The sequence below is a fragment of the Typopeltis vanoorti genome, chromosome 10 (genome assembly GCF_054136105.1).
Source record: "Typopeltis vanoorti isolate ZY-2024b chromosome 10, IOZ_Tvanoo_1.0, whole genome shotgun sequence".
NCBI classification, from domain to species: Eukaryota; Metazoa; Arthropoda; class Arachnida; order Uropygi; family Thelyphonidae; genus Typopeltis; species Typopeltis vanoorti.
This window is the reverse complement of record NC_143558.1, coordinates 134,276,387-134,299,813: the sequence shown is the minus strand read 5'-3', so window position 1 is coordinate 134,299,813 and position 23,427 is coordinate 134,276,387. Positions and strand designations below refer to the sequence as shown.

At 32.8% G+C, this 23,427-nt stretch overlaps 2 protein-coding genes across 2 annotated transcripts in view; one reads left to right on the top strand and one right to left on the bottom strand.

The window, feature by feature from the left end:
* Positions 1-19,234, top strand: part of Nacalpha (nascent polypeptide associated complex protein alpha subunit) — a 68,061-nt gene extending 48,827 nt beyond the window's left edge. Inside the window, exons 4-7 of the mRNA XM_090399219.1 lie at positions 2,444-2,668; positions 7,058-7,195; positions 17,112-17,234; positions 19,055-19,234. Coding sequence (XP_090255345.1) covers positions 2,444-2,668; positions 7,058-7,195; positions 17,112-17,234; positions 19,055-19,069 — 501 coding nt within the window. The 3' untranslated portion in view covers positions 19,070-19,234. The remainder of the gene's footprint in view (positions 1-2,443; positions 2,669-7,057; positions 7,196-17,111; positions 17,235-19,054) is intronic.
* A 64-nt stretch (positions 19,235-19,298) lies between these two features.
* LOC150102815 (atrial natriuretic peptide receptor 1-like) overlaps positions 19,299-23,427 on the bottom strand; it is a 77,250-nt gene continuing 73,121 nt past the window's right edge. Inside the window, exons 20-22 of the mRNA XM_090398745.1 lie at positions 19,720-19,818; positions 19,541-19,632; positions 19,299-19,453 (exon numbers count right to left, since the gene is read on the bottom strand). Of these exons, the coding sequence (XP_090254871.1) occupies positions 19,346-19,453; positions 19,541-19,632; positions 19,720-19,818 (299 nt within the window). The 3' untranslated portion in view covers positions 19,299-19,345. The remainder of the gene's footprint in view (positions 19,454-19,540; positions 19,633-19,719; positions 19,819-23,427) is intronic.

Sequence of the window (23,427 nt, the reverse complement as noted above, 5' to 3'; positions counted from 1 at the left end):
GCACTTACAACTTATAATTGCTAGTTGAATGCCATCTACTCCATCATATTGCTGTGGCTTTTTCTACATCAGGAATATCTTCAATTTACATGTCATCATCATAATTTTTTATTCCTTTTACCAGCATGATTTTTTCTTCTACGATTTTTTTAAATAACCTCAAAAATATTTTGCCACCTTCATGATATTTATCTTTTATATTCTTACCATAGTCCTCCCACAACATGGTTAAGATGTTTTACCCTTTGGTTAGTTTTTTGTTGCATTTTTCTCTTTATTCTCACAGCATATGCTGATTTACTTGCTAGGAACTTTTAATATGCCCTATTTTCATTGACTTCCTCTTTAGCTTCCTGAATCCACCATGAAGTTTGGATTTTTCTGTCTTTGTGGATAACTTTCCAACTTGCTTTCTTGGCTGTGAATCAATCTGTGTTTTCTTCAGTTTTCCAATGAGTCTTTCAAGATTTGACTGTTGTATTCAGTCACTTTCATTTTTTTCTTGAACAATATTTGTGTTGAGTCTGTGTTAACACCAGAAAGCAGCTTGACTTTTCTTTTTAATAATTTCTTTTCTTTTTTTTTTTTGGTATGATATTCAGTGATGACTTCTTATTTCAAATCTCCCATATACTTTTGTGTCTTGTTTCCATGTGAATTTGTGCACATCTTTATGCTGGAACATGATATTAGTGGTGATTAGTTCATGTCCTGAACTGAAATTCAGCAGGTACTTTTCATTATTATTAGCTTTGCTCTTTACTCCAAAATTTCCCAAAATATTTCTATACATCTGGTATTTGTTTGCTACTCTGCTGTTAGGATTTCCACCAAGGACCAACTTTTTGTTTATTTCAGCTACCTTCACTAATTTTTCATGGTGAATTTACAAATTCATACTAAGCACTATGAAATTCTAAGTTCTAGCTACCTTGAAAACTAATTATTTTTAAAAATTTCTTTGATTTTATCAATTGTTTTTATGAATTAATTAAATTTGTTTTATTATTTTTTGTTTTTACTTTTTTACAAATCCAAAAACCCTAATCTACAGACCAAATATGGAACTTTTTTCCAAGCCACTTCAGCTCTTCAGTAAGTAGTGGTCTTGCACAAGACAGTGAAATTTAGCTCCCACTATCATATACATTCATGTTTACTGTAGGATTCAAACCTTCAGGGCAGATATGCTAATTACCCAGCCAACCAGGCCATCAGTAAACAGTGCTTAGTGCTCAACCCTCTCTTATTGATAAAACATGATACTCTTTATCACTTTCAACTGGAATTAGTGATATGTGAATTTAACATCACCATCTATCAGATGGTATTAGTGTAGATGATGCAGTTTGCTGTAGTTGGTGGAGACAGAGAGTTGTGGAATAGATGCCCTCCCTCAATGAATCTTTGGACTCCTTGGAGGTGGCACATATATATATATATATATATATATATATATTATTATCGGGGTGAATATTCCAGGCATGCTGGGTGTGCAGTCCTAATCCTCCACTCAATAGCAATACCACCGATATTATATTTTTGCATTTATTCCTAGTTAAAGACTCCCCTAATTGTTTCCTGTCTTTGCATAATTCCTAAAATCAAACACATTAACTAATGCTTTATGAAGAGGACACTTTTCGACACTTAAACAGTGCATCACATTTTTGTTGTTAGCCTGGGCGTGTGGTCACAAATTCATACACCTTTGAACAGATGCACAGGGGCTGCTGTCCACGCCCAAGATCGGCTAACTTGGCTATGGCTGAGGAAGATCCTTAAGCTCCTCGCATCGTCATCAATGGGAATCGAACATAGGACACTCCTTCCCCAGGCATATGGTGGCAAAGCACATAGCCACTAGGCTAACCACACGGACAATTCAAATATACCAACTATATATAGCATTCTCTTTCATTATTGTTTTCTAATATATGTTAAACACGTTCGCCCATTCTCTATAGATTTGGTAACAATGAAAATTATTTAAAGTTATCCTACAATTAATTGCATTGGACTAATTACGCTATGCACTCTTAAAACTTTTATACATGAATAAGAATGTAATCATATGGTCAAATTGTGAATTTTGTAGCACAGATTGCATAAGCCACGCAACAGCACACCCAACCAAAATGGGCACTCGATGCCACCGATTTTATACTTAAAATTTTATGATTGCTGATTTGAATTCAGTACCATAAAATATATTAAATCACCTAACTTAATTTCACTTAACAAAATACATTTCAGTTTGTTAACAGGTATTGCTGAAGAATTCATTACTGAATGTGATAAATTTGGAAGTTGAAGATCATTTTCCCTATCCGTGCCTAAGCTATTCATTTTATTACGTTATAGTAATTGTTAGTTTTTTAGGTTTTATTTTGTAATATATTTACTGTTGGAACAAGATTTTAAATCTGTTTCTTTCCTATAGATGGCTCAGATGGCTGGCTTGACAGAGGAATTAGTTAGTAAAGCAAAGCAGAGCAGGAGTGAGAAAAAGGCAAGGAAACTTATGTCTAAGTTAGGACTGAAACAGGTTCAAGGAGTGAGCCGTGTAACTATTCGAAAGTCTAAAAATATCTTGTTTGTGATAACCAAACCTGATGTGTATAAGAGTCCTGCTGGAGATACCTATATTGTTTTTGGTGAAGCAAAGGTATGATGCTATTCAATTTTTTCATAGATTATATTTCTAGATGCAATATGTAATATTTTGAATGCTACTTTTTTTTTTTGCGGAATTTTCTTGTGGGTTACATAAGGGATAAAGGTAGATAACTGGAGGATACCTCTATATAGCCTTTTAAGGAATATGGAGTACTGACCAGGGCTTCTAGCTTAATGTCCAATCCTCACCTACTTATAGCGCATCCCATAAGTAGGTATCTACCTGGATATGGAATGAACAAGGGGCTTGAAGTTTGGGATTTAGCGCAAAATTGTACACTCTTTATGGCTTAAACCAAAATGATGATACAGCATGGTAGAATTTCAGGGGCTGGCTGGGGCATTGCCTGGTGAAACAAGACCTACTATTTTAATCAGAGAACAGGTGAATTGTGAAAAGTCAGCTTCTGAAACAAACTCCAGATATTTGTCAGAATTGAAGATGGGCATTATCATAATCAGAAGCATCAGTGGAAAAGAAGCAGAACCAGCAGAAAAATTTGAAAAGTACAAGGACAGTATAGTTGTTAACACTGAAAGACTAAAACAGGTGTGATGCTTCTAAATAACTACAGGATGCAGTATTCAACAGTAAACATGAGGATAACATTTACCTGGTCTGATTGGCCGAGTGGTTAGCGTATCTGCTTACCAGCCAAAAGGCTGCAGGTTTGAATCCTGCCATGGGCATGGATGTTTGTGATTGTCTGTGGAAATACGGTGGTGGCTGGTAGATGACATTGGTGTAGTTGATGAACTGAGTACTCAGGTGGAGACAGAGTTGTAGAGTAGGTGCCCTTTTTTGATCAATCTTTAGACTCCCTTGAAGTGTCACATAATAATAATAATCATGAATAACAGGCAGTATCAACTAGGGATGCATGGCAGTCATCATCAGGATGGGAATTAGCTAAGTAAGAAGTGGAGGAATTCTTCAAGTCATTAGAGAAGGCATTTGACAAAGAAAATTTTGTCCTCATTGGAGATGTAAACGGAAGAGTAGGAAATGAATTGTTTTGGGATGATTTGATAGAAAATTGCAAGATTAGTAATAATATTAAGTACCTGTTGGATTTCAGTTAAGGACGTGGAGTAGTCTAACATACTATGTTCTAACATAAAGATTTGATATTCACATGGAGAAAAGAACAAGAAATAGGAGAAATATTGAAAATGTGGATATCAGGAAGGAGCTTTTGACATTGTTAGCATTCAGCAATGTGAGTGTAGGTAATCTAAGATTGTGGTTACTTAAACAGAATGGGAATGGAAAGGTGGTGGTGGTGGGGGGGGGGAGACCCTCAAGAGAGAGACTAGATCTAGGTATATTAAAAGTGCCTTAGAAGACTGAAATGTAAGTTCTGATAGATCACAAGTGCATTTGGAGAAAAATTGTAAACCTTCATAACTGTTCATCCCCTGAGGATACATATCAGCAATTTGATGATGGAATTTTTCTTACATTATATATTTTAGATTTCTTCTGAAAAGGGTTGTGTCTGAAGTATTATCAACCTTCCATCAATAAATATCCATCCATAGTGAAACCCCTGTGTTCCATTGTGTGCTCTAATTTATTTCTATGTACACATGCATGATAATATGCATTAGTTTTGACATACTTGTTGCTTAAGTGTTGATTATATGTATATAAATTACTTGTAATCTACCTTTTCTGTTTAATTGGTTTCTAATTATTTTTTTTTTTTATTGCTGAAGACCGCCCCACACATTTTGGAGCTAAAAACTAAAAAAAAAAAAAAATGTAAAAAACACTAATAAAAATAACTCTTTTCACTGTTTATTATGTTTTCTAGTAGAGTACAGCTCAATTTTTTTTTCTGCACTGCATATTCTAATATAATAACTTCATTTATGTTCTGTTTCCTGTGTTCAGTCAACCTGTTAGAGTAAAAAGCCAATTCTTTAACTGGCTTGGAATGATATTTTCTGGTATCCATTAAAAATTTATATAGCTGAAACTATAAGCTACTATCCAATATTTACTGGATTTGAGATTTAATACAAGTATCATAATTTCCTCCCTCTTACAAGAAAAATTTCTTTTAATTAAATGAGTTATCTTCCTAGATTACTAATTGTCCTTGAAAAATATGATTCTGAGCATAAGTTCACTATTAAAACACTCATATCCTTGTATATAATGTTATTCATTAAGATACACTCTTGAAAAGATTGATGAATAGTGAAAGTAGCTTTCTGTGTAAGAATTACTGTACGCAAGATAAAAGGATGTCTTAAATGCATTAACAATTTTCTTTATATTTGCTATTAAAGCACAAATCAGGAAACGAAAAAAGAATGGACAACATTACAAATTTATCCGTTTGCAGGTTCTGTGTTTATTATAATATTGAAATATTGAATGATTATTTTTATATAGAAAATACTCTTATCAGACTAACATGTACAATATTCCTTCTGTTATTCATTATCTATATGGATCATATTATGAAGGAAAGTGGTATTAAACATTATATCAAAATTGGAGATGGTAATCTCAGCTCTTTACTTTATGCGGATGATGCTATACTTCTAAATAAATCTGGTACAAGTCTGCAAGATTCCCTGACTAAATTGAATAACTGTTGTAATAGATAAGGTATGAAGGTCAGCAATAACAAGACAAAGACGATGAAAATGTCAACTGCATTGTGAATGGAGAACCTGTGGACAAGTAAAACATTTCAGTTACTTAGGCACGATTTTTAGTGAAGATGGTAAATTAAATATGGAAATAGATATTAGAATCAACAAAGCTGGTGTAATAGGAAGTCAACTGAATAAATATTTATGGAATAAGAGAGAAATTAGTTAAAACACTAAATTAGCTATATATACAAGACAGTGTTAAAACAATTTAACTTATAGATCTGAGAGCTGGATTAGAAATAAAAAAACTTGACCAAAGACTAGACACCGCAGATATGAGAGTCCTGAGAAAGATTAGGGGTGTGAACAGATGGCATTAATGGCAATATCATATTACAAATGAGGATATTAGGAAAGAATTTCACATTGTTAGCATCCATGAATGTGTTAGCGGAGCTAATCTCAGGTGGTATGGTCACTTTAACAGAATGAGAGAGGGAAGATTAGCAAAAACGAGTGTTCTCTGCCAGGTTGGCAGGAAAAAGACCCAGAGGCAGATCAATATATAGGTTGATTGATATGGTAAAAAATGCCTTAGAAGAAATATAAATAGAAATATAACATCTGATAATGTTGGAGTCTTGACAGCTAACAGATTGATTTGGAGGAAAATTGTAGATAGGAAGTCAGTAATGATGTAAGTTTTTCATGCAGTACTATCATATTCTATACACCCCTTGAGGTAAATGGCAGAATTTGATGATGAATATAAATACTCTAAAACAACCATTTTAATCAGTCAGCTGGTGTTTCCCTGATTCTGTGCTCATCTTCAGAAAGATTTGAAGTGCTCAAAGTTAGATAACTGGAGAGACTTCCATTGTAGCCTGTACGAAGTGCAGAGAACCCAAGATTGTCAGCAGAGGCATCACTTATGTAAACAAGGTCTTTGCTGTTTTCATCTTGGAACAATAAAAAATCAGCTATGTCAACAGCAAACTCAGCAGAATTGAATACAGGTGTCATCTTAACCAAATTAATGAAAGAAGTGATGCTGGCAGATGAATGACAGAAATACCAAAGTGAGAAAAGTATCATGGTGTCAGATTGAGTGAAGCTACAACACTGGGCAGAGGATTTAAAATAGGAGGTAATTAATTACCTATATTTTTGAGCAGGATTAAAATGAGTATCATATTGAAAAGAAAAGCATCTTTTAAGAACGGTCAGTCAAAGTTTTCAGATATGGACTATGAACATTATGCAAATATTGGAGAAAAAGTTGATTTTTATGAAGTGAGTTTTAAAACAAGAACCAAGCTTTAGAGTGTCAGATTAAAAGAAAGTTTATCGATTTTTGAGGGAAGCATGTGATGAAGTTGTCAGCAAGGATAAAAACAGGTAATTATTTGAAAAATTATTAAACTGAGTAATGCATTCCAGAGCATGTTTTCATTTATTTATTTATTTTTTTTTTTTAGTATGTCTTATTCTTTTATTCTTGTAATTACCTTAGTGAAATCTGGTATACTGGACCAGACCACTGCCACTACAAGCTACTGATAGAGCAGCTTCTTATTAAGAAATAAATTATTAATGAATAGCTTAGAAAGTTGGCCATAATGATTTATTTATATTCTAGAGCAAACTTAAAATTAATGATATGACAAATTTTCAAGTGACACTGCACTGAAATATTTGAGTACTACTATCATGCAAAATAGTATGCTAAATCAGATTTGCGACTTTATTTTATATTTCCTAGATTGAAGATCTTAGTCAACAAGCTCAGATGGCTGCAGCAGAAAAATTCAAAGCTCCTGAATCTGGTGTTGGAGCTGGTGAAGCATCTCAGACAATTGTATCACAACCAATTGAAGAGGAATCTGAAGAAGAAGGAGAGGTAGGAGTTGATATTTTGAAATGGTGTCCTTAAGATATGTTGTTTATAAATTGGGATTTATAGCATATGTATGGCAATATTTCAAAGGGCAAAAAAAATTATTTCAGATGCATGTTTTTTTTTCCCTAGAATATACTTCATAATCAATTAAGCGAAAATAAATTGAGGATGAAAGGGACAAAAAGGTAACATTTATCAAGGATAACTTAGTGTTCTACAACAGCTTACAGGAGTTTGTTGGAATCAGTAGGTTCAGATTCCTGTAACTGCAGTTAAATCTCACTCTAGCTTATAGCGAATAATGGAATAGTGTGCTTTAGCCATTGAACTTAACTGAAAGATTTTATAATGAATGATATCAATGCAAGTGTTAACTAAAATGAAAGTGTGCTGTCTCTTTGTATAAGTTATTTTTGTTACTTTAGATACATCATTACATCATGAAAAAGGCCTCTTGCAAATTATTTACAGTTTATTGCTAACCATTGTTATCCAGTTTAAACCAGAAATGTCCAACTACTGTGTTACAACCTGTGATTTGTAGCAGTTCACTTATAAACTGGAACAACTACATGAAGTGCAAAACTAATTTTGTTTCTAATTTAGTCAGACTATAGGATATCTCTTTCATGCTTTATTACTACTATATGCTGAAATAGATGCTGTATGAATTATTTACATAATTCATATATTGATTATAAGGCCATATATTTTAATCTGAAACTTACAGACCATCTTTGGTAGCAAAAGCAGTTGATACAAGGTAGAATGCAAACAGTGTATTTATTTGAAATAGAATGAGCCATGTAATGTTATTTCCAGTAATGTTATAACTGAGGAAAAGTTAATCATAACTGTAAATAAATAAATAAATATATATTTAATTATCATAACACTAATTACAGGTATAAACCATATTGGTCTGTTCCGGTCTCATCCATCCAATATCCTTTTTTGAGGTCCACCCTGCCTTCTCTTTCCAGTTGGCTTATGTTTTAGTATTTGTTTTGGATGTCGGGTGCTGGCCATTCGGTTTACATGTTCTATCCAATTTTTGTTTAGTTTTTCTTCTGTTGATTTTGTTTTTAATTCTTTTAAAATGTCTTCGTTCCTTTTTTGATCTAATAATGTGTATTTTGCAGTTCTTCTCATAAATCTCATTTTACTTGTTTTTATTGTTTGTTTGTTGCCCAAATTTCACTGCCATAGGATAATGTGGGCACTGCTAAAGTATTGTATATTTTCAAGCCAGTTTCTTTTTGTACTGTTGGATTCTGATTATGTAGAGATTAGAGTAATTATTATTTGTTTCAGAATCCAACATGATCTTCCATCACATAGGCAAAACTTGTAAATATTATTTAATGTAAATCACTTATTTTACAATTAAATATTCATATAACTACCATAATTTTGTCTAATATTAAATTAATTAATCAAAGATATATGTATTAATAATGAAAATACTGTATTAAATATTATTAAGTTATTTTATTTATTACTATGTTAATATTATAGAATTTGTACTTGATAATTTTAACTGCGTATTAATTGAAATGTAAATAGTCTCTATTATTTTCTGTCATAGAAGTTTAGAGTTATGCAATAGCTCAATTTTATTATATTTTATTTGTTGTCATGGAGACGCACGAAGAAGCGAGCGCGAGTGGAACAGAGCATGAGCTAGGAGAAGGATAATAAAAAAATTATATAGAGGTAACAAGAGAGAGTTGGAACGGAAATTTTGAAGTGAAAGGAAGCAAGGGTATAAACTAGAGAGGTGGAAGTAAATAAAAAGTTCTTAAGGGCGGGATAATAATTATAAGCGAGTAAAGACGAAGTGAATTTTATAGTTAGCTGAAAGTAAAGTCAGCAGTGATAATTAAAGGAATTTAATGCCGCAATCAGATAATATGAAGAAACTGGACGTTCAGTGAAGAATTCTGATTAATCTAGAATTGCGACTTAATTGTAAATCGCCCTAAGTAGAACTGTACAGTGTTTAATTATTTATTGAGTGGTAACAAGGATAATCAAAGTACCTTACAGTTGATATCCATAGTCGTGAAGCGTGATTAATAGTGTTTTAGTTATAACTGCGGAGAAGTCTTATAAATGTGTTCTTAAGTGCAACAAATATATTTGGAAAGTTATTTGCAACGTAATTGATGTACTAGGAACTGTTTCTGGTAAGCACTGACATATTGATCATTTTCAATGTATGAAGAATTGAATGTTAGTTACGCTACATTTAACCTAACTTTAACTGTGGAAATTCTTTACGAATGAGAATTTGAAAATAAGAATTGTTGAGAGATATTTACAGCAATTAGTGCCTGCGGTGTTCTTTAAGCGTATAGCATAGCTGAGAACCGTGTGGAAACCATTCAGATGGGAAGTTCTATTGTATTTGATTAAGTGTAGGAATTTTGTGACTCAGAAACTGAGAAAGTGTATATAATGTTTGGAAGATTGAACTAATGTGATTGACTTGACCTAATATTTAACTTTATTGTATTGTTTAAAATTAGAGGTAGAATTTATGTATGTGTCATATAGCTTATATTAAATGTTTTATTTTGTTAATCTAATTATTGTGTTTGCCTGAATTCCTTTTTATTGCACCGTTCATAAAAAATTCGAATCTTGCGGGTGCCCCAAGTAGAATAATAATAAATGATTCGGCCTAATGAGAAGACTGCTAACTTAATTAAGAATTGATCCTACTATCTTATATAGACTAATCTAAAATAGGGTGGCGCAGTATAATTATAAATTTCCCTACTTTTGGATCGGTGATCAATTCGCAAATTAGTTATTTTATTTATAAGAGTGACTTGAAACCAAGATGGCAGATTTAGAACATAACATGAAAATAGAACGTCACGACAGTACTATATTTAGATTGAGTGTTCTATTTATTAGGCCTATAATCTGTAAAAATTTTGAAGTTTTTAATTTTTATGTCTTTTTGTCCTTCATTTGATATTTCACATCCAAGACAACTGAAAGTATATTTATCTGTTCTATTATTTTATTATTAATAACTATTTTGCTTCTAACTGGAGTTTGTCCAAAAAATGCCATTGTTTTAGTTTTATCTATGGAAATTTTCATTCCAAACTATTCTACTATAATGTTTAAATTATATATTGCTCTTTGTAAATTGTTTTCCTTATTTTGATATTATTACCTGATCATCTGCAAATAATAGTGCAGTTATTTTGTTATTCTGGGAAATTTCTATGCCTTGATTGTTTAAGGTGTTCCACTGTATTAATATTTCATTAATGTAAATATTGAAAAGTGTCGGAGACAGAGGAAATCCCTGTCTTACTCCTTGGTTTATAGATTGTTTTTCAGACAACTTTTCATTTATTTTTATTTCATTATCTTTGTATATATTCAATATTGCATGTAGTAAAATATTATGCTGTTTGATATATTACAAAGAATAAATATGCCTATATCTTTTTTACTTTGTGAAATGCTTTTTCGTAATCTATAAACAAAAGATGAGTTTCCAAATTAAATTCTCTTATTTTTTCTATAAGTAGTTTTAAACAGAAAGCTGCATCATTGTAGAGTCCTTATTTAAATCCATTTTGACATTCTAATGATATTTTTTCACTGTATATTTTTAGTTTTTCATTAAGTATTCTGCTATATGTTTTGTAGCATGTATTCAATAAACTAATACCTCTGTAGTTAGCAGTTTTTAACCCTTTTTTAAATTTAGGTATTACTATATTTGTATTTCATTCTATTGGTATTTGTCCATTTGTATATATTTTATTTAAAAATTTAAGTAATCTTGGAAATTTTTTTTCAGCAAATTTATACAGTTTATACAATTTATACTTCTCCTGCTGATTTGCCATTTTTTATTTTATTTAGGTTGTCCTTTAATTCTTTCATTGTTAAAATTCGTTCATGGATAAAAAAATCAGAACTCCCTGGTGGACACAGGAAGTTAAAGAGGCAGTGAAGGAAAAGAAAGCATATCAAAAGTTCCTGGCAAATAAGTCAGCTTGTGCTCTTAGAGAATATAGAGACAAATGCAAGAATGCTAAACACTGCGTAAAACTAGCTAAACAAAAGTCATGGGAGGACTTTGGCCAGAATATAGAAATTAAATATCAAGATGGTGGCAAAATATTCTGGAGGTTATTGAAGAAGCTTAGGAATGGAGGAAAGAGTGCTGAAAGGAGTTAGAGATGATAAAGGTGACATGAAAACTGGAGAAAAAGATATCCTTGAAGTATGGAGTAATTACTTTGAAAAACTGCTAAATGAAACAAGCAGTGATGACAGCACAGTGGTAAAAAAACACTGACCAGGCATGCAGGAATACATATCCATACTTGAAGTAGAAAAAGCCATCAAAGGCTTGAAATGTGGAAAGTCAGCTGGAGTAGATGATATTCGACCAGAAATGCTGAAGTATGGTGGTATAAAAGTCTTACAGTGGCTGCACTGCATAGTTCAGAATGCCTGGACAGAGGGACGAATTCCCGATGATTGGAGTAGAGCTCTCATAGTACCCATGTATAAAAAGGGAAATAAAACTGAATGTGAGAATTGCAGAGGTATTTCCCTACTGAGTGTTCCTGGCAAGATCTATGCAAGTATACTTAAGAAACGGTTGAGAAGAATTGTGGAAGAAAAGCTTGGTGAAGAACAAGCTGGATTCAGGCCAAACAGAGGCTGTCAGGATCAGATCTTCACTTTACGACAAATAGTCGAGAAAGCATGGGAATATAACAAAGATCTGTATTTAAGTTTTGTCGATTTGGAAAAGGCATATGATAAGGTGCCAAGAGAGAAGCAATTCAATACGCTGCAGTTATATGGTGTCAATGGGGCATTATATCAAGCAATACTTAGTCTTTATTTGAGTTGTAAGTCAGCAGTTAGAATTGAAGGAAGTATAGGAAGATGGTTTAATGTTAAATCTGGTGTGAGACAAGGATGTACGTTATCCCCTCTGTTATTCATTATTTATATGGATCACATTATGAAGGAAAGTGGTATTAAACAGTTGGAGATGTTAATGTCAGCTCTTTGCTTTATGTGGATGATGTCATACTTCTAAATAAATCCGCTACAAGTCTGCAAGATTCTCTGACTAAATTGAATAGTTGTTGTAATAGATATGGTATGAAGGTCAGCAATAAAAAGACAAAGACAATGAAAATAGGCAGAATCATTGAAAATGTCAACTGTGTTGTGAATGGAGAACCTGTGGAACAAGTAAAACATTTCAGGTACTTAGGCACGATTTTTACTGAAGATGGTAAATTAAATATAGAAATAGACAACAGAATCAGCAAAGCTGGTATGGTGGGAAGTCAATTGTATAAATTCATATCGAATAAGAGAGAAATTAGTCGGAACACTAAATTAGCTGTATACAAGACAGTGTTCAAACCAGTTTTAACTTATGGATCTGAGAGCTGGGTCAGAAGTAAAACACTTGACCAAACACTAGAGACCGTAGATATGAGAGTCCTGAGAAAGATTATAGGCGTGAACAGATGGCATCAATGGCAATATCATATTAAAAATGAGGATGTTAGGAAGGAACTTGATATTGTCAGCATCCAGGAATGTGTTAGCAGAGCTAATCTCAAGTGGTATGGTCACCTAAACAGAATGGGCGAGGAAAGATTAGCAAAACAAGTGTTCTCTGCCAGGTTGGCAGCAAAACGACCCAGAGGAAGACCAAGATATAGGTGGATTGATACGGTACAAAGTGCCTTAGACAATAGAAATATAAGATCTGATAATGTTGGAGTCTTGACAAGTAACAGACTGATTTGGAGGAAAATTGTAGATAGTAAGTTAGTAATATAATTTTTTCATATATTACTATCATATCCTGTACACCCCTTGTGGGTACATGGCAGGAATTTGATGATGATTTTTTTTTTTTTTGATGTATTACTTGCTTAGCTGAAATTAATCAAACCCCTTTTGATTTTTGCTGAATCAGAGTACAGAAGAGGAGAATTTGCATGGCTAATTTTTTTATTAAGAATGCAGTAATATTTTTTGGAAGTAAGTGATGATCTTGCCTTGTAGCATTTTAGTGTTGTGGTAGTTCACTTGGTATGATAAGTGTATAATTTTATGTTGTGTTGAATTATATGTTTGTTTGCATCTATAATATGATCTGTGTTGAGATTGTGGGTACTTGTGTCAAGTGAAAAAGATATCAGGGATAGCCCTTAATTTGTTTTCAAAACAAATAATCAGATTTTGAGATTTATTGATAGGATTTCAATTGGGATAGGGATAAAGGAAAAAAGTAGAAATGTAAAGGTCTGACCAGTTATAATAAAAGGAGCTTCTACAGGGCAAGTTGGGATGAATACTGTTCTAATGAAAGATCAGAATTATTTTTTTAGCAGGTAAGAACCATATTTCCTCACTTTGTTGAGTTGATTAGCGAGAGCAGGAATAGGATTGATGCCATTAAACGATTGTTTAATTGAAAATGCCATGTTTTGAGCAAATACTGCCTCATCTGTGGATAGTATAAATGTGAGAAATTGGTTCCATGTGTACAATATTGTAGAAACTACTGACTTTTACACGATCAACAGTGTTGATCGTGTAAAAGCTTGAACTCGCCGGAAATGCTACGTGACCTTCATACAACTGGACATCCTCTTCCTTTGCAATCTATATGGTGTGTGTGCTACACCCTTAGATGTACTATGTTTTTTTTTTTTTTTTTCAGATTTGGTACCTTAATGGTTCTTTGTTTCTCCTTTCATTTCATGGTGCAGAAACTGTCATGTTTATAATGCACTGCTGAAGACAAGTGAATATTCAAGAGTATGGAATTCCACATCCAGATAAAGTCTTTTGATAAAGTTGATTTTCCTCATGTATATTTTTTGTTGGCATGTCCCTAATATAGTATTTAAAAAAAAAAATGCATGTTAGCCAATTCATTAAAGTGAACTTGCTCTCCATTGCAAAATACTGAAATCACGCCTTGCATATCATTCTAGTTGTTTATCTACTTTTCATGCTGCAAGAAAAGGCTGTATCTCAGAAACATTAGGTTTCTAGACCCCATCCAATTACCTATGTTCACAGTAGCCATTGTTTCATTGCAGGTTAAACTTTGAGTCCTTAGTCATTATTATTCTTAGCCTAAACAAATTGCAGAGGGCCATTTCCTATATATAATACCATCACTTCACAGTTTTTTTCCCACAAATAAGTGAACCAGGTGACTCACTAATTTTAAATTTCTGAACTTAACATGCAATTTTTGTATTATCTGTCTTGAATAGTGCTTTTTCATTTATCTCGATGCTTGTATACCCTCCAAACTCAGTTGGAGGGTTTACAAGCTTTCATTTGAGTTTGGAGATGTTTGTACTAATTTTTACAGTTTAACAAAAAAAAAAAAAAGTAATCGGCTTCTATTCTTATATCAAAATCATCATTTCTCCCCTAATTTGATAAATGTTGATGCTATACAGGATTTTTTTCTGGCAGAGCATTTTTATCTTTCAGTAGAAAAAGTCAAAGTAAGAACCAGAACACTTCTGGGGATTGTGGAATAATACCTCTCCCACCCATGAAATAATGCAAAACTAGAAACCAACTGATTGAATTTTGTCTAATTAAGGAAAAGCATATCCCAATAACAGAACAGGCTGAAATAATGCAAAAACAGTATTTCCTCATGATCCAGAACCAAACTGGATGAAATATCAGGCAGTCACACAGTTCTCAATACAACTAATTATCTTTCCCATATTTGTCAGAACTCATCATAGTAACCTAACTAATGTTATGAGGGTTAATCCTATCTACATTGTATTAAGGCTAGTATGTTGGATTTAAGGAATGGAAGTTTCTACCACTTCCTTATGGGAATAGCTGGCTAATTCATCTACTTAAAAAGCCCTTAAAAATAGGTTCTTTGCTTCTTAGACAGAATTTAAATCCACATCTTTCCAAAATACAAATCAGTCAGTAAAGGATTAACATTCTTATATAAAATATACTATGTGAACCATTATGTAGCAATATTTTATCTTCATCACTGTTAGTAATCATCTTGCACTGTAACAAACACTAAATTATCCAAGTCCTGAACAAGGGCCACCACACTTACCTGTGAACCATATGTGTTGTTATACTGAAAGTCAACTGTATATCCTTATCACTATTTCTCATATCATTACATCATTAATATATAATTCAAAGGCAAGAGAAATTAGCCTTGAATTATACAACATTCCAATGCTTCTAATCACACTCTCCACCCAAAATTATTTTTTTTTTGTTTATACTATGGGCAGGCTAAGATTTTTTTTTTTTTACATAGTCCTCTTAAAAGTTCAAAGTTTGGTTTCTAGTGCAGGGTTAAAGCTATTTCAGACCTCCAATAAGAAGGGCGGTGAAATTCATCTTCCACCTACATCCTATTGGTTGGAGAGTAGATAAATCAATTGCCAGCTAATTCCACCTATTCATGACTAGTCAGATATTTACCAAAATACCTCACTTGGTAGTAGTAGTGTAGCAACCACAAGTATACTTTTTCAAATGGGAAAACAGGATGCATTCAGTAGGTAACTGATATGGCTCTTATGTAGAGATGTGTGGGTGGGAGCTACTTACTGAATTTATGCTGTATGTAGCTAACCCAAGAAATGTTACATATCTGTACAGATTTTAAATTCATAAGTCGTGTTGAATGAACTCGCACTGAGATTTTCAATTAGATTTAGAGTTGTTACTTTTGGATTCCCTCCCACTTCTGTCATAGAGCATCTGATTCCTTCTTCATATCATGGCACACATACCTAAAGCATTTCCTTATACACATTTGGAATTTAATTGCAGGATGCTACATTTATCCATGTTTAACTCAAAATCAGTAGTAGACTTGTATAACAGCAGAATTATGACTTCATTAACAGCTCTTTGACACTGTTAATGAAGTCATGATCATTTCCATACCTCATGGGGTTTTGGGGGTGAAGTCTTATGCTAGAAGAAGTGGTGAGGTTTCAGATTTCATTTCCACATAGTAGGGCAATCACAAACATCCATGCCTATGGTCAGATTTGAACCTGACCAACTTCCATTAAGATAAGATATTTGTAGAGTTAATAATAAACCACTGCCAATATTGTGAAATATTTACATTTATTTTCAGAATTATTTTTTTTGTTGTGTAAAATTGTTCCTTAAACTTCAGAGATGTGGGTGGATGAGTCACAACACTAAATAAGTGCAGTAGCTAATATCCAAACTTTTGTTTTCCCTTACAGTACATTATAGTATCTGTAGTTGTCAATGGACTTCTTGGTTTGTCTTTAATGCATCACAGGAATAAGATGTCCATTACATCTTGGTTGCATTTCTCCATGTAAAGTTTCAGTTTTTGACCTGAATTAGATCTTCCTCTATTTTGCAGTTCTAGTGCAGAACTTTTTAAATGAATCTTGTTGCATTGGACTGTTTCATAATTTGATATAATAACATGTCAACTTCAGCTAGGCTTGCAATTTTTGAGTCACAATACATTTAAACTTTGTCACTGAATTTAGCAACAGAATATATTTTTGGTTGCATTTTAAATTAGTTTTGAGTGCTGGCATTTTATTTATCCCTCAATAAGATTATCATGATGTTGGCCAGAACTTGTTAATAGTGCTCACTGAAAGTGCTTGTATCATATGAAAGGAAACCTTCACCTGTATGGTTAAATAAAAGGACATACATAGCATTATCTCATTAAAATCTGTTAGTTTTGTGGTAAGTGGGCTTCTGCAACATACATTTTTTATGGATTAAGCATGCTTTATTCAAGATTCTCAATGATGTAGCAATTTGAATTTTTCTTATCAAATAACTTAACAAAATTTATTTGTTATAGGTGGACGAAACAGGAGTGGAAAGCAAAGACATTGAGCTTGTTATGTCTCAAGCTAATGTTTCTAGAACAAAGGCTGTTAGAGCATTGAAGAACAATAATAATGATATTGTGAATGCCATTATGGTGAGTAAATATTCACTTTATACTGGATTATCATTTTAGATAGTATTTAAAACCCAAATTTTTTGTTCTGAATGTTAGATAATTGTTTGAAAAGAAATGATAGAGGAATCATATTGCTATTTTTAAAATAGAACTAGGGGTTGCTTGATGTTGATAGTTGTCTTGTTATGGTGACCATCTTCCTATGAGGGTTTTGTCTCACTGGCATGGTATTTGATTTTATGATCTAGAAAGCCAAAAAAAAAAAAAAAAACTAGTAGTTATATATATGGAGATGCTTGTTCACTTAATGCATTGTAATGGGGGGGGGGGGTATTCTCCTCTTCCTATATATATATATAAAATCCACCTTAGCAAAGTACAGCAATCCCTCGGTTGTTATACTTTGCTAACTAAGCTAATGCGTCTCCAATTAATTTGTCATTTTTTTCTATACTGAAATGCAATTAATGCACCTGTATACATCTTAGAAATGTTAGGTAGAGATTTTTTTTAAAAAAAAACCACTTGCCATCATGAAATAATTTTGTTTTAAAGGCATACTACACTATTTTCAAATTTACGTTGTCTGCTAATTACATAGCATTTTGCTGATCATATCTCATATGGCCTTTGCAAGTATTTTATCAACTTTTAATCATGAGTAAAGGAATTAATGAACAAAAAAAGTAATCTCAGTGGAAGAAAAACAAGTCCAGAGCAAAGATAGGACAAGAATGGGTGAATCAATTATAAAAGCTGCTTCAAGTTTATGATGCATGCAGACCACTTGAAATCAAAGTATTATAATGATTGAATTAGAGACTTCTTTCTACATGGATCCTGCTAAGCATTGTCTCTTTACAACCTTGAAAGGAAGCGCTATCGATGGTAAACGAGAAATAGCATACATAATGTTCAAATCACAGGCAAAGTTGCAAGTGCAGATAAGGAGGGGGCTATTGTGACCAACAAATATTTAATGTCGATGAAACTGCCCCTTTTTTTTTTGGAAGCACATTCTTCCAGTGGCTTTTCAAATGAATTGGATAACATGTTGAGGAAATTGCCAACATAGGGTGTGAACTGGGTTTTGAAGATTATCATTGTCCAAGAGTTAAATCTCATTCTGACCTACTAAATTTAGATGCACAGCAGGAAGATCCTGAAGAAAATTTAATCACTGACAGTCAGCCAAAAGAGATTGAAAAATATTTCGTACAAATTGTTTCTGAAGTTTTAAGCAGAAAAGGTAATAGGGCCATTCTGTTTCTTCATACAACTATGTTAGCTGAATTCTTTGTTAAGAAGTGGAATAATAAATTTATATTCTGAATGTTTTATTGTCTTTCAGCTTCATGGTATGTCTCAAGGCCTAGTTAATTTTTTGATTCTTAATATTATATTTGATTAGTGTGCCTGTTTTAAAGGACACATTAGGTGAGGGATTGCTATATTATTAGAACTCTCCTTGGTGGAAAAAGTAGTGCTGACATACTCATAATAAGTGTATGTGGGAATTCTCTGTGATGTCATGAGCCACATAGGCAAGTACTCACATCTGCAGTTGGTGGTATTTCCTTGAATAATTCTTAGTTGTTTAGACACCACACTGTGAATTGGAACTTGCTATCAGTTTCTACACAGAAACACAACTTCTGTTGGTGCAATTGAATTTGGTTTATTTAACAAAGCTCTCTCCTAATGGCAGTTCAAGTTCCACTAACTTATGTGTTCATTCAAACCATCTGATGTCACAAATAGTAGAAAGAAATATTTTACTTAATATTATAGTGTACTTGTTCAAATTACTTTAGTTTTATAATGATTTTCCCTTTCAGGAACTGACGATGTAAGAAAGAAGAATTCCTGTACATCTGTAGAATGATTATCTTATAAAGAATTCTATCTTCTGTGAACATAAATGTTATGACCGACAAAAATTTTTCAACCAGACAATTCAGGTGCATAAGTATTGTTTATGATGTGTGTATTAAATTAATAAACTGTTATTAAGGTTATATTTGTAGTTTATTTCACTATATATACATTTCTAAGGCGTTATTAAAGATAAAGCTAGTTATTTGAGTAACTTTCAGTGTATTATAGATTCTGCAGAGGGAAATATTCTATCATTCCACATAATGTGTGGGATGTAATCTTGCAGGAATGGAGTTAACCATGTGAAGAGGCTGCACTTTCTCTCCATCTAACCAGTAAGTTTTCATTAAGCCCTTGCCCTATTAGAAGAAATGAACAAAAGTGCATTAACCATAATGTGGTTGCATCTAAAAAGATATCACCAATATGTTTTCAAAGTTGCTTACCTTAATTTCTATCTCTCCTCGTAAGGTTATAAAAAAAATGTTAAAGGTATCCAAAATTGATTTTGTGTGTAAACTGACATGGATTTTCATAGCTGAAAGGGAAGAACAGAACAGTTAGAATATACCTGTAATGGAATTTCTCATCTTCCCAACTGTGTTGCAGCATTTTAAAAACTTACCTTCCCCTGTCGTTTCCATTCTAGATGCTGTGTTAACAGTGTCTCCAAATAGACAGTAACGGGGCATCTTCAAACCAACAACTCCTGCAGCACAAGGACCTGTTAAGTAGAGCATTAAACTTACAATGTAGAAACTAATATTTATAAAACCTAGCAAGCAACCAATCACCTGTTTAGAAGTTAGAAACTCAAAATCCATAGCATGGTGCTGTTCAAACTTGTAGTTACTATGGAAAAGGAGTTGGCCAACTCCTATCTGATTGCTGTATTCAAAGAGATGTAGCTTATTTCACCTACTTCCTGGGGTGAGGGAATGACTTCAAATTCTGTTTGGACCAGCATATAAAAGGTACTTAATTTGTTTTAACCCTCGACACTGTAAGGTAAAAGAAGATGAGATTTGTTTTGAAGACCATGCGACCACTTTTTAAAGTTTCAACATCACTATCTTCTAGACTCTGGGTTTATCAAATTCTTGATATACAGGATATCAGCAACTTTCTGCTCACCATTCCACCTGAGATTACATTGTTAGCAATCATTTCCATATAGTTGTGATGTTTTGACTGATTTATTTCATACCAACTTTTCTATTCTCACTAAAAATTGTGGCTAAACAGCTGAAATATTTTTATTTATTCCATTCAAGATGCAGTTGATCTTTTTGCCTTTTCAAAATATTTTCTTCAACAACTGTACGTGCAATATGGAAATTCCTCTAATTCTCCCTTATAGATGGCTTTGATACTATGACCATCTTAGCATAGCCACTGTAATTAATACATCTCCATATTTGATCTAATATTGTTTTGTCTAGCATCTTTCAGTAACTTTTCTACTACTTATCCTCTTTACTTCCTGCAGAGCATAGGACCTCAATCATTGTTCTCTGTTGTTACTTTCTTGATCTGCAAGATTTTTCCAGCTGTTTCATCTGTTTAGCCAAAAGGAATTGAAATATAATCTTGAGATTTCTCTGGTTATGCCATTATATTTGGAAATATTGTCTGCTTGTTCTTTTCAAGTTTTTGTATTTTTACCAATAATTCCATTTCAGTATTTTCTTGTATGCATCTGCTCTTCCTCATGGGTATGTGATCTATTTGGATTTTGCATCTCTTAGTCACTGATGACTTTGCCTACCTTTGTGTCTCCCAGAAGTAAGATCATATCTCTTTTGCCCTTCTAACTGTAAAGGCATAGATGCTTATTCTAGTATTTGAACCTTGCTTTTATTCCAATAGTGACTTCTATCTCTGCTATGTTCTTCTTCGTTGGGATTTTCAGAATATATGATATTTGTACTGTCCATTTCTGAGTTTTATAAATAGCCTCCAGACTATTTTGCCAATTTCCTGATATGTTCTTACATTTTGCTATGTTGTTTCACCATGAACTTTTGATCTGCATTATTGTTTTCTTTGACTGCCTCTTCAACTTCTGTAGTAGATTCCATCATGGAGTTTTGATATTTTTTTTCATGGTTAGCCTGTTAATTTCTAAGAATTTTTTTCTTGAATGATAATTTTGTATTTGAGTTCACCCTGAACTTGGTTTTAAGCAGGATAAATGGTGATCACTTCCAATTTCAAATCCTCTGTATGTTCTTGTGTCACTATCAACAACGTAAGTTTTATCATGCTTGTAATGACTAATCCAGCAGGTTCTTCCCATTATTATTGGAACTTGAGGCACAAATAGGTTTCATTGTCTGACTAGTGTCCTTAATCCAAAATGCATTACTTATTAACCTTTGCCCTAATACTTCTGAGTGTCAGATACCCTAGTATCATTATATATTAATGAGAGCACAATAGAAACCTGTGGTCAGCCACTCTGTTATCCACGTCTGTCAGTTTATATAACAATCTTTTGTACACGGAATCCAACCTCTACTGAACCTTGATCACAGTAGATTTGCTGCATCATTACTGGCTCCATTCATCATATTAGTACAACTAATATGATGAATGGAGTTATATAACAATCTGTTAAGACTTCAACATTATCAGATCTTATATTTCTGTATCAAACCACCTATATCTTGGTTTTCCTGATATAGAACACTTGTTTAGCTTATCTTTCCTCTCTCATTCTGTTAAAGTGACCATACCAATTTCTCTCTTATTCCATATATAAATTTATTCAGTTGTCTATTTTCATCTTCACTAAAAATTGTGCCTAAGTAGCTGAAACGTTTTACAGGTTCAGTTGATATTTTCAATCATACAACAGCTATTCAAGCCATGTTACATACATACTTTTAAATAAATCTAGTACAACAACATTTGCATAAAGTAAAGAGCTGAAATTAATATCAAGCCACCTTCCTGTACTTCTTAACTCAAATAAAGGCTAAAATTGAACTGAGGAAAGTATTGCTTGATATAATGTCTTATATAACTAATGTTTTGAATAGTTTTTCTCCTTGTCATATGTTTTGCAAGTCTACAAAACATTAATACAAATCTGATCCTGAAAGCCTTTGGAAATGGAAGAACCGTATTGAGCAAAATGATATAAAGTGAAGAAGGCACTTACGAGAGAGGGGGGGAAAAAAAGCTAGATGACATCAATAAATACTATGGTGAATATAGAAGAAAGGAAGTATTATAAGTTGATTCCAAAGCAGAGATATTGGAATCATCATGCTCTCCTTCAACTGCTGTATTTAAACCAATCTCTTGTAATGGAGGTATATTTTTTCATTCAGACCCATTAGTTTACTGAAGTGAACAATTATTCCTAGTGGTAAAGGCAGTTACTTTTTCTGTGTGTGGCTCTTGCTTTAAAGGGTTATTCTCCTAACATAAGTATCTTTTAACCACTGCATGATCATTGTCACCAGTTACAACATATGCATTGGTTGGATTTAAAATATGTCCATTTCCCCCACTCCTGCTTTTCTTTCTTGAGGTCATTTGTAGCAAGCTGTGTCCTAATTCAACTTTCACATGCATCTTCTCTCATACTGAAACTTTTTCATTTTAGATCACATTCTCTGTTTCTCAGACACAACATGGATCCATTAAGTGTTAAAAAATATAATTGTTTTTTTTTCTTCATGCAGTCTATCATAAGAGTCAGGAATGTTAATAAATATTCATTGAAGAACATACAAATCAGTTGCACTCTTTCGATTTATAAATGCATACAAATACTGTTCCCAAATATTTAAACTGGGGAAATTACCCATCTAAAGCAGATTTTCTTAAACCATGCTTACGCTCAACAATTAATAAACTACGTAAATTTGACCATGGGCAATTCCCAATGATAGGTACTATGAGAGCTCTACTCCAATCTATAAAAAAAAGGGAATAAAGCTGAAAGTAGAAAAATTTCTCTATAATTTTTACAAGCATATTTCGAAAAGAGGTTGAGAAGATTTAATACAAATAATGAGAATATGACAAGGTGCTTAAAACATTACACAGAAAGTAAGAATGTGAATTATCTCCATTCTTATTCATCACATGAAAGAAAGTGGCATTAAAATTGGATATTTCAAACTTAGCCCTTTGCTTTAAGAGTACATCATCTCCAGGATTGTATAACATAACAAAATTGGCATGAAAATCCTATAGAACAAGTAAACTATTTTAGGTGCAGGTTAAATCTGGAAATAAAGCACTTGTTCAATGACCACAGGCATAATAATGTTAAAGAGGAACTTAACATTATTAGCAATCAAGAATGTGTCAGCAG